The sequence below is a fragment of the Carettochelys insculpta genome, chromosome 1 (genome assembly GCF_033958435.1).
Source record: "Carettochelys insculpta isolate YL-2023 chromosome 1, ASM3395843v1, whole genome shotgun sequence".
Lineage (NCBI taxonomy): Eukaryota > Metazoa > Chordata > Testudines > Carettochelyidae > Carettochelys > Carettochelys insculpta.
In genome coordinates this window covers 309,861,350-309,873,840 of record NC_134137.1, presented here as the reverse complement: position 1 = coordinate 309,873,840, position 12,491 = coordinate 309,861,350, and the positions used below count along the sequence as shown (strand labels likewise).

The window sequence follows — 12,491 nt, the reverse complement described above, 5'->3', positions numbered from 1 at the left end:
GGAGCTGTGTGGCAGGAAGATGAACATAGCTGCTGAACGTGGACTGGAGTATCTGGAGGCCGTCTCTTTGGACCCAGGGAGCCGCATTTGTGCCTGTAGTGATCTTGCCTGCTTGCACAAATTGAGTGATTTTTCACAACAGGAGATGTTTTGTTCATTCAGTAACTCAAACAGCACTTGTATTTATACCATTTGTGCAGTCGCAGCAGTTAGCCGTGCTGCTGTAAATGTGCAGTTGCACCCATATTTTTATGTCTCAGGTCTGTAAAGTGTGGCCCTGTGTGACTAATATCAAGCTTCTTTATCAGCAGGCTTCATTATCTGTAGGCTTGGTAGAACAGTTGTTCAGAGCCTGCAAGATCAGAGATGATAATAATACACTGGATCTTCAGTGGCATTGATAACGATGTACTGCTGACTAGTGACTGAAGATGGCAGCATTGTGTGAGCTATCTCCTCTCCTAGCAGAGACCTCTTAAAAGATATATATTGATAAATTGTAGCTGTCGCATATGGCAAATGTAGCCCAACATCAGCTTTTCATTTAAAAGGTTTGTCTTAATGTGTAACATTGCCATACATTAGTAGTAGGCAGATACCCACATTATTTTACCATCTGGTCACTTTAGATATGTTTGCTTTAAATGAGTTACACAGAGCATACAGGCTTTCCAAAGACAGCCTGCTAAGCTAACCAAAATCTGTTCTTCCAGCATGTGCATGCTTGTAAAAGTTATGTGTGTTCTAGTACTTATAACACCTCTTGCAGCTCTACAGCATCTCCCATGCAGATATCGCAAATAGTTTGTTTTACAATTAAATATGAGTTAATTACATCTCTAAACACTCCTATTAGATAGGAAAATATTATTATCCTCATTTTACCAATGGGAAAATGTGCTGGGACATCAAGGGCTAGTTTTTGCATACACATTTGCCTTTGCCCAGTGTATGACTTAAAGCTACCTAATTTGTCTGAGCAAGTCAATTAATTTTCCTGTTTGTATTATGGTAGCACCTGGTGACACCAGCAAGGACAGAGTGGTTGGTGTTATGCACATACATGGTGAAAGGGAGACTTAGAGTCTGAGATTCATGTTGCTGTGGACATTTATGTGTGAATCAGTTGGCTCAAAGAAAACCCGCACCAAACTTTTAAAAGATGAGCGCAGGAGTTTGAATTCACAGCTCTGCTAAATGCTAAAAATCATGGTTTTAATCAAAAAATAAAATGAAAATAAAACAACTGCAAGAGCCTGAGGTGGCTTTTGAGGCACCTCACTCGCCTCACGTTCCAGCACCCTGGGCAGGATGGTGAAGACAGGAGAACTGAGGTTCAGGGCTTCCCCCAGGCCAGATTAACTCTTCTGGGAAGCCCAGGGTGGGGCCAAAATGGGGGGTTCAGGGTCCACTGTACAGGAGGGGGTTGCTGGGGAGTAATGGGGTCTGGGAAGGTGGGAGGGTGCAGGAGTGGGGTGGGTGTTTGGGATCTGGGTGGGAGGAAGGGTGAAGAAGTGGGCTGTGGGAGCAGTGCGGGATGTTCAGGAATGGGCTCGAGGTGAAGGGTCTGGGCAGGAGGGAGGGAGCAGGAACAGGATGCAGGAGCAGGGTGAGGGATTGGAGCAGGCAGGGATGCAGGAGTGGGAGGGCCTGGTCAGGAAGAGGGTGCGGGAGCAGGTTGGGTGATGGGTGCAGTGCTTACCTCTGGCAGGGGAACCAGCAGGAGCAGGAGGAGAGAAGCCTTTCTAGAGAGCTTTTCCTCCCACCCCACTGCTCTGGTAGGCCAGGCTCAGTCAGAGCAGCAGGGGTAGCCTCTCTGCAGATGGTGCTACACTGCCATTTCCCAGCCTGGGGAGTGGGAGGAAGAGCAACAGCACACGGAATCCAGAGCCACTTCCTGTTCCTCCCATTACCTTGCTTGCTTGGTCCAGCCTGCAAAGCTCGGAGCTCCCCACCTCCCATCGCACCATGGGCCAGATGCTGGGGTGGGGAGCCCTGAGCCTCAGGGACTGGATTCAGGCAAGCCACAGTCTGGATCTGGGGGTTCCCCATTCCTGGACTGAGAGAGAGCTCTGTAACCAGAAAGCGCCTCCCCCCTACCCTCAACAGAGTGTGCTTCAGTAACAGCTGTCACCTCAGACTCCTTGTCCAAACAATTAACTTAGTGTTCATCTGGTGGATCTGTCAGGAGCTGAATGGCACAATCCAAAAGACAAAGCTGGAAATAGAATCTAGATTTCTTGATTTAGGCTTTGTCTTCACTTATAAAATAAAAGCAGAGCCATGGCACTGCCTTAAAGTGAAAATATGGCCCCAGCAAGAGCACAGGGCGAGAGCTTCACCACCTCCACGGGGGAGTAGCTAACAGAGCTGAGGCCTAATTTACACCAGCACTTTACAGCATTGTAACTTGCTCTGCTTGCAGAGGGGATGCTATTTTTATACCCCACGCCAGAAAGTCGCAGCACACTGAAGTGGCCATGTAGACTTGGCCTGATTCTCTGGTGCTGTGACCATAAGGAAACTTTCTTACATAGTTTTCAGTACCTGTTGGCTGTTATAGGGGTTCCTGGTAATTCTCTTTGAAGTCAGTGGGAAGACTTTCATTGATTTTAATGAGCTTTGATTCAAACCATAAGTGCATGTTTTCATTCAAATCTATCTTATACTTTTGCATACTACGGTAGCGAGCAAATTAGTGGTCCCTCCTCAGTATTTATATGGAAAAAAGAAAATAAAATATTTGATATTAATGAGCAGGTAGGTAAACATTGGTAAGGGTGAAACAGTTTGGAATAAAAAATCCCACTGCATTTCATTTGGAATTTGGCGTTTCTGGAGCCAGTTTCAGTATGAAAAGCTCTTTTCTGAAATGTTTGGTTAACTTTTAAAAACTGTTTTTCACAGTGCTTATTTTCTAGAAAAAAAGGTGCTGAAATGCAAGTCTGATGATTCTTCAGAGGGGTTAGGGTGTTCAGTTTTAATGCCCTGGTCCCCATGCTGCTGTGGAACCAGAAGAGAGCTCCTGTTCCAGTCCCCACACTACTGCAGGACTGGTGGGGGCTCCTGCCCCAGTTTCTGTGCTGCTGTGGGACCAGAAGGGGCTCCTGCCCTATCCCCACACTGCTGTGGATGGCAGGGGCTCCTGTCCGGTCCCCCACTGCTGCAGAAATGGTGGTGAAAGTTTTTCTGGTGTTCTAATAGAAAAAAAAAGATGCTGGAACTTCATTCTGATGTGTTCCACCAGAAAAAAAGCCCTGTTTTTTTCATATCTGAATTCTGTCAGCTTCCAGAAGTACAGGAGCAAACTGCTGTGAGAAACAGTAAAACCAAAACTCTGGTGAGTGATCCAGACTCAAGAGGTTCAGAGGAGCTTCAAATAAATATTCAATTCTGGACTGGTTATTTCAAGAGAACCTGGAACTCCGAGTACTGTTGAGCAGCAGCCATTACTGGATGTACTCATTTGAAAATATAGTCTAAACTCAAATCTCATGCACAAGTTGCAGCTCCATTAGCTTCAATGAAGTGATACCTTCTTTACACAAACTCTGAATTTGGTTCAGGGTCACATAAAGCAATAGGGCATAATTACCAATATGAATGAAATATTTCCATGGGTATTGGAAACCAAATTCCCATAAACTTTGTTTGTGGACATAATATTAGCAGGGTAGCCATATTATTCTAAATCCACAAAAACAACCAGGAGTCCAGTGGCACTTTAAAAAATAACAGATTTATTTGGGTATAAGCCACTGACAAAGTAGGGTTTTGCCGACAAAAACTGATGACTGAATAAACATGTTAATCTTCAAGATGCCACAGGGCTCCTTGTTTTTGTGTGGACATAGTTATTTATTTGTCTAATTCGGTATGCTTGCTTATTTGGGGTGAGCAACAATACATCCTTATTTTTAAATGCTAGCATACGGTAAAGAAAAAGTCCTAATGTGTAATATCAAAAGCAAACACACAATTTGTTAGTAATAGAATTGATTTGTCTTTTCTCTTCCAGTTTAGGGATATTGAGATTCCTGTGTTTCTGTAATATTTACCATAGTTTTATGTAGTTAATGCGAATTAGATGCAGTTGCTGTTTTTATGCTAATTATTTACACAACTTGTCATCAGTAATATTGTTCAGACAGTACTAACTGCCCTTCTAGTCCTATGGGTTGAACAATTGAAGTGGTTTGGTCCATTGAGTTTACTGGAGGGGCTGAAATTTTCTAATTTAAGAAGCAAGTGATGGGTTTTTTTTCCACTTATGCTGAAGTTAGTAAAATCTTATGAGCATGAAGTCCCCAGTTCAGGAAGGTCCTTAAGCACATGTTTAACTGCATCCCTATGCAAGGCAGCATTTAAACACACGTTCAGCTTTAATCCCTTTGGTCTCATTGACGTCAAAGGAGTCTTAAGCATGTGCTTACAGTTAGAACAAAAAGGCAGTCCAGTAGCACTTTAAAGACTAACAAAATAATTTATTAGGTGGTGAGCTTTTGTGGGACAGACCCACTTCTTCAGACCAGAACCGACTCAATATTTAAGACACAGAGAACCAAAAATTGTTATCAAGGTAGACAAATCAGAAAAAGTGTAATCAAGGTGGACAAATCAGAAAAGCAGAGGGGCAGTAGGACGGGGAGAAATCAAGAGTCAGATAAACAAAGTATGTAAAAGAGTCCTTATAATGGGCCAGGTAATTGCCGTTCTGGTTCAAACCACGTGTTAATGTGTCAAATCTGAATACAAAAGAGAGTTAAACACTTTCTCTCTACAGACAGTCGTTAAACTTCCTTTTCCATAAAGCACAGACTTTCAGGTCATTAACAGAATGCCCACTCCATTAAAGTGCTGGCTGACAGGCTTGTGAATTAAATTTTCTGATGTCTGTTTTGTGTCCATTTATTCTTTGCAAAAAGTATTTATCTTTTGCCCTACGTACATAGTATGTGGGCATTGTTGGTGCATGCTGGCATATATGATGTGAGTTGAGGAACATGTGAATGTGCCTGTGATTCTGTGAGTAACCTGGTTAGGTCCAGTGATGGTATCTCCAGAGTAGGTATGTGGACAAAGTTGGCAACAGGGCTTTGTCCAAGGAAAAGTTCTGGGATTGGTATTATTGTGGTATAGCCTGTGGCTGCTGGTGAGAATCCTCATAAGGTTGGGAGGTTGTCTATAGAAGAGAACAGGCCTATCACTTATTTCACTGTTGACACTTACCACACTCCAGAAGACCCTAGGTGACAGGCCTGTTCTCTCTTACAGACAACCTCCCAACTTTATGAGGATTCTCACCAGCACATATTGAATGACCACCTGCAGAGAGAAAGTGTGGAACTCTCTTTTTATGTTCAAACTCAACACAACACAAGGTTTGAACCAGGATGGCATTTATCTGGCTCATTATAAGGACTCTTTCACATACTTTGCTTTATCTGACTCTTGAATTCCGACCCCTCACACACCACCCCCCTACTCTTCTGATTTTTCCACCCTGACTACACTTTTTCTGATTTGTCTGCCTTGATAACAATTTTTGGTTCTCTGTGCCTTAAATATTGAGTCTGTTCTGGTGTGGCTATGGTCTGAAGAAGTGGGTCTGTCCCACGAAAGATCACCACCTAATAAATTATTTTGTTAGTCTTTAAAGTGCTACTGGACTGCCTTTGTGTTTTGATAGAATATAGACTAACACGGCTATCTCTCTGTTACTGCTTACAGCTAGGTCCTAGCTCATTCAGGACACCATTTAAGCACATTCCTAAGGGTAAAATTTTCAGCAGGAGTTAGGTGCCAAAAGATGCAGAGTGTCCTGGTGGGATCCTCCAAAGTGCGCAACCAGGTTAGATGCCAAACTCCCATTGAAATTGGTAAGATTTCAGCACCTAAATACCTTTAAAATCTAGATCTAAATGTCTAACCTGCTGAGGCATTTTTGAAAAGCCCATTCTGCACCAGTCTGTGTCTTTAGGCACCTAGCTACCTTTTAAAATCTGGCCCTTGGTGACTACAGGAAACCAGAGAAGCAGCACATTTTTGCTGTTTTTTCCCTGTGTATGCCACTTCTCTACAGCTCTCCTTACTGCTAACATGACATTTAAAGTATGGAGCAGTAAGTGTCTTTGATCTGAACTTATTTGAAAAACATGAAAATCTGAGGAAATGGTAGTGATTGGTCTTCCTGAAGTGCTTGTTTGCAGCTTCACTGTGCATAACTGTATGTGTATCTATTTTCACAGTGCTATTTTTTTACCATCGAATTTGGTCTTTGCAAGCAAGAGGGACAGCTACGTGCTTATGGAGCAGGACTCCTGTCTTCTATTGGAGAATTAAAGGTATGTGCGTGGATATACCTTGCAGGCTGAAATAAGTTACTTATAATGAGGGAAAATTATTAACTATGTCTGAACACTTTTACTTAAAAAAAAAACTGCCAGGTGTTTCAAATGGAAACTTTAGGAAAAATATTTAGCACATATTTGGATGGTGAAACCAGTCAATAATGACTGATGTGCTAAAACTAATAGAAATGGCAAAGCTTTTTTTTCTTGTTTGCTTGCTTGCATTTAAAGATTTGGCAGCCAATTAGATGCATGAATTTACTGCTAGTGAAGACATATTAATCCTTTTCTATTGACTAAGTAGGAGGTTACTAACATCACAGCTTCTGGGATCCTTATGTAACCCCCTTTGTTTCTTTGAATATGTAGAAAAATTATTATTTGCATAATATGGCAATATAAGGCCAAATCCTTCTTGTCTTATTTAAGTGAGGAATCCTTGTGTACTCCAGTGGGATTACACCTTTGAGTAAAGTGAGTAGTGTTCAGACCACAATCTGAAAATATTAAGGCCCTGATTTGGGAAAGCATTTCAGCATGTACTCATATGTCTCCTTGGTCAGGAAAGCATGTAAGCTCATGCTTAACTTTAAGTACATGCTTAAGTCACCTTCCTGAATAGGTCCCCAATCTTTCAGAAACAAAAGGGTTGAAATTTACGTATTGTGAGTAGTTCCACTGAAGTAAATTGGGCCCTCTGTAAATTTAAGTATGTGAGTTTAATAAGTACTCACAGAATCTCAGCCAGAGCTCGTCGACATTCTTAACATTAAAAAAAAAAATTATAACAACAGGACAAATTTACAAAATATTTGCAACTTTTTTACTGTTTTTTCCAACCGGCTCCAGGAAGGCACAGCCATACTTTTCTCTACTGGCACCTACCAAAAGCTCTAAGTGTTTTTAATTAATAATTTAATTAATAACCCATATGCTCTAATTTTGGGACTATTCTGTGTATTAAAATGTCTTGGCTGGAACTAATTAGACTCATTATGCCCTTTATGTGAATAAGGTTATGAAAGAGTGGTAAAATATTATGAAAAAGAGGATAAAGGAAAAAAAAATATATATATATACTCACTAAAAATAATCTGTTTGTTTATGGACAGCATAAAATTTAGATTTAAAATAGATTTTCATCATTATTCCAAATATAATATATAATACAGGCTTTCAGTATAATAGCACTTTTACTCTTCACTCAATCTGAATGTTAGTATTTTACAGGGATCAGGCGCAATTCATTAAAGTGCTGAGCATGTCTTCTATCCCTTTGGTCAAACCCCTTTGATAATTAATCCTAAATACCTACACATGGTCCCATGGAGAAGCAGATCCTTCCTTTAAAATAACAGATATGTAATTTCACTGTTGACACTTACCACACTCTTTGCAAATCTAAGTGTGTATGTGGCTAATCAACATCAGAAATTTTATGCTGTCCATAAACAAACAGATTATTTTTATCAAGTATACTGAAATGCATATTTCATCATAAAACAATAACCTTAACTCTGACCCCAAATAAGTATTAATTGTTCTGCAGTAATCTCAAAACATGAACTCACAATCCTTTCCAAAGCAACACCAGCAATGACGTATGTGCATATAAATAACATCTATTGATCAGCTGCAAAGGTTAGTTTGCAAGCCATAATAATTTTTGGTAAAATTCAAATGCTTTTCCTATTATGCTACACATATAACAATGTTCGTATGCCACTAGCAATAACAGAGGGGGACTAATTTGCAGCATATGTTGAACCACTAGGATTTGGCCTCAGTAAGGTGACTTGATGGCACTCATTCAGAAGCCGTATAACATGTAAACATGAGCTATTGTACAATCCATACACTGCCTATTGCGTGTCTTCTTATGCAATGCTATCACTTCCAGCTGATTGGATTAGTTCAGTGCTCAACCAATCAGGCCCTCTTATTTCACCAGGCACATCCTTTTGATTTCAGGGTTATTTCTTTATTGTTATGCCAGGGAACATGTTATCAACTTGATTTATTAATGAATGTTTATATGAGAAAAATGGGGAAATATTTTTCTTGGAATATATATCTGTTTTTAGTTAAATTAGCGCTATTTTGCTAGATATCAGGTGTTTTTTGGAATAGTAAATATATATATTTAATTGTCTTGTTTATAATTAGTATTTAAAAATCTGAAAAAGTGCCAGGCAACACAAACTGTGAATTTGCTGGATAATACTTTGGCAGGTATTCAAATGCAACCAAACTTCATTACCTTTCTTTTTCTATCTTGCATGTCTTTTTATAGAAAATTGGCCAATAGCTTCAGCAATGAGAAAATGAAAATCAGAGGAATGTAGTAAAAAACAACTTTTTTTCTCAGATTTTTTTTTCAGTATTTAGAACTATTGTGAATATCAGACACAACAAAATGCAGAAGAAAGTGTGTGCTTACATTTGCAAAAGTACATTAAGAAGAAACACACACCCATATACACACACACATTGAAAACCCAAAGCAGTGTGGGAAAGGAACCAAAGAATGCATAGTTATAAAATATTCAGCCTTAAAAAGTCAGGTTAACTCTAGACAAGGCTTTACACAGTACACCTCTGTGGGTCAAAATCAGACTGAATACACAATTCAGTAAATACGCTATTTCTACAAAGGAGTTATGATTCTAAAAAAGGCAGATTGAAGGTGTTTAAAAATATTTTGTCAGTTCATTTCCTATGATATTCTTGTGCCTCTTCATTAAGGGCTTGATTCAAAGAACTCAGATGTTAATGGGAGTCTTCCCATTGACTTCACTGGGCTGTACATCTGGTCTTGTGTGCCATATTGCTGTATCTAATGGAGAAGCAGATACCTTTTTTCCCAGTCAAAGAGGCTCACAATAAAACATCCATTTATGAATAGATAAAACCAGTATATCCCTGATTATAACTTAAAAACTAAGAGCAGTGGATTCAACTACAAGGCTTTTGTTCTTGTTCAGGGCAGATATAAAGGCTAAAACAAAACTTGGCTGCCCTGTACACATTTTATTACCTCTTACCCTACAGTGTTTTCTATTTGTCTATATAAAACCCTACTGATACCATAAAAATGTTCTAGGAATATCAGCACACAATTTGGAAATGGCCCATCTGTAGATCAGCAGAAAAACATTTAGAAGCGTGTTTTCCCCTGACTCTCTCGTGTTCTCCCACAGAATAACAAGACAATAAAATCAATATAGGGTTGCAGACAATTTCCTCTTATCCATGGTCTCATTCTAGCCCACAGAGAGTACAGCGTTTATATCCCATCTCATGTTTTCCCGCGTTCTATCAGAAGGTTAGTTTGGCTGTGTTTTTGCCAAGCGTAACCACTGAGTGCTAAATGATTACATTCCAGTCTTTGCACTCAAATGAGCAAGCATGCAACAAAACTCTTCTTTTTTTTTTAATATGGCAGTGATCATTTGTGTCTCCCTCCCTGTGCTATCAAGGCTGTAAATGCTGCGGAGGTAGTATGCTTGTTCCCAGCAAAAAAGCAGCATATCATACTGGCTCTTCTGTCAAATACTGTTACCTTTCGGAGGTATCAGCAAGGACTGAACTCAGAACCCGTTGCTTCAAAAACATACCAACTCTCCCTGCTTGAGCTAATGGAAAATTCCCATTGACTGTCGTAGAGCAACAGGGTATTTCCTGTGCAAGTAAGGCCCCAGAAGTGGCTGCTCCCACAGGCCCCTGGGTTGGCATGCCATTCCATTCAGCTGATGGCCATGGTAGACAAACACACTAGCAATGATTTTCCCTGAAGACAGGTAAAGGAAGAGAATGAGGGCAGGGAAATATGTACAAAATACTTAAGCATCTTGGATGACTGAAAACACAACATACACCACACATAATGGTAGGTAGCCAGTAAAACTGTACATGTTGTGGTTTTGCATTGCTTACAACATTACATAAATAAGTAATGTCCATAAAAATGAGCTGTGACATTCTGATCAGGCTTCCGAATATATTGGTTTGGTCCTCCAATTTCATAGCTTTGCTGCTCCAAGATTCTGCACTCCCTCCAGAGCATGTCCCTGAACATACGCTACAGAGCATTATAGGAGCTCATGAGCCAACGGAACATTCCCTATGGAGCAAGCTGACCTGAGCACTCACAGTGCTGGGGTCTACCTGAAAAAGTCACAAGACATCCTGTGACCTTTCTGATGGTTTTGTTATCTCTGCCTGACGGCATGAGGAGAGTCCAACCTTGTCTGGCTGCGGGCTCTCAAGCCATCTAACAGCCAGTTTCAGAATGTGCATACTCAGTCATTCACAATGCATTTTGTGGGCATTTGGCTTCCGAATTAAAAAGACATAGGGACAGATCCACAGAAGGACTTCGGTGACTACCTGCCAGTAGATGTGCCTAACTCCAACATTTAGGTACCTTTAAGATCCTCAAAACCCAAACTCAGCTGCTGACTATCCCTGCTAGCACTAATGGCCCGTGATTATCTTACCACTGTAAATGTATCCCAAACACCCCCATTTGAAATGCATACAGATGCCTCAGTCTTGACCTTGCTCAGCAGCTTGATGCCTTTCATAGGTAATTGTGTAGGTCATTTTTTTTGGAATACATATTTTATTACTTCCCCGCTTCCAGCTGAAGACTGGCATTTCTATGCCTATATTGTAGATACCTATCTGAACTGCTGTTGAGTATTTAAAGTAATAACTTTGGATTGGGAGAAAAAAGGCAGAAGCTAATAGATCTATCATGAACAGAATAATTCAATCACATGTGAAACATGAGGGATTAGGTGTTGACTCGGAGTGTACAATAACATGATATAAAACCTGGGTGAATGCAGAAAATACTGCCTCGGCATTCCTGGGTCTCATAACACGGTTTAACAGATTCTGTGGTATATTTTGCAGCATGCATTGTCTGACAAGGCCAAAGTGAAAGCGTTTGATCCAAAGACTACTTGTTTGCAAGAATGCCTTATCACCACTTTTCAGGAAGCTTATTTTGTCTCAGAAAGTTTTGAAGAAGCCAAAGAAAAGATGAGGTAAATTATTTCCCTTGAGTTTTAGAAGTAAAACTCTTATTTCCCCCTTCTCTGGATATGGCAGAAATAGACGTAAATTTTCTTTTTCTTTCAGGGACTTTGCAAAATCAATCAATCGTCCCTTTTCAGTGTATTTCAACCCATACACACAAAGCGTTGAAATTCTGAAAGACACCAGAAGCATAGAAAACGTTGTCCAGGACCTTCGGAGTGATCTGAACACAGTGTGTGATGCTTTAAGCAAAATGAACAGATATTTGGGAATTTAATGTCTGCAGCACTGCAGCTTTGCTGTCCACTGCTCCATCTGTGGCTATGCTAGCAACATCGTGTTCCAGTTTGAGAGCCATCCATCTTTCCTCTGCAGCTTGGTCTGTGACTTGCATTATTGTGTAGCTCCAATTGTAACTTGCAGATGAAACAAGGCAATGCTAATTTGCAAACTCAGCAAGAAATGTGATGGCATATAACCTGCAATCCCATAACAGAATGTCATGTAAAGTACACTATTAAAAGCTTACCTGGCAATGATTTTGTTTACTTAGAGAGACTTCATTTAAAAGCAACATATAAGAAATGACTCATGATTTCATTGTGATTCTAAACATACGTATTATTTCTTCACAACCTCTTTGCCCTATTAGCCTCCAAAAACAAAACAAAAACAAAAACAAAACTTTTCCTTTTCCCTTGTATGGATTCATATTTCTATCTACACCAGTAAGAAAAATTTATCCTTTTATGCCTCTGCAGTTGAGTTTCTCCTGTGATTGAACACTAGAACTATAATATATAATAGAATTGTATAATACTGGGAAGGGAGAGAAGGACATAGATTGTTATTAAAGGGCTTTTGAGTTGTAAAGCACTTAATGGTAAAGTATTTCAAATCAGCTGACTAACTGCAAACAATGTACGCCTTTTGACAATTCACATAGGAAGATATTTTTGCTTAACACCTGCCATTACTTCTCTGTACCATAGGAATACGCTCTGACCTGTGACATAATTTCAAAAATACTTCCCTTGACAAGTTTTTAATAATAGTTGGGATCCTGATGTTGCGCCATGTAGTTAGGTGTCAACG

General features: G+C 40.0%; 1 protein-coding gene across 2 annotated transcripts in view; it reads left to right on the top strand.

Annotated features, from left to right (window-relative positions):
- TPH2 (tryptophan hydroxylase 2) overlaps nt 1-11,797 on the top strand; it is a 71,136-nt gene extending 59,339 nt beyond the window's left edge. For both annotated transcript variants that reach the window (XM_074984033.1, XM_074984035.1), the window contains exons 9-11: nt 6,249-6,344; nt 11,271-11,404; nt 11,499-11,797. In XM_074984033.1, coding sequence (XP_074840134.1) covers nt 6,249-6,344; nt 11,271-11,404; nt 11,499-11,673 — 405 coding nt within the window. In that variant the 3' untranslated portion in view covers nt 11,674-11,797. The remainder of the gene's footprint in view (nt 1-6,248; nt 6,345-11,270; nt 11,405-11,498) is intronic.
- The last annotated feature ends 694 nt before the right edge of the window (nt 11,798-12,491 follow it).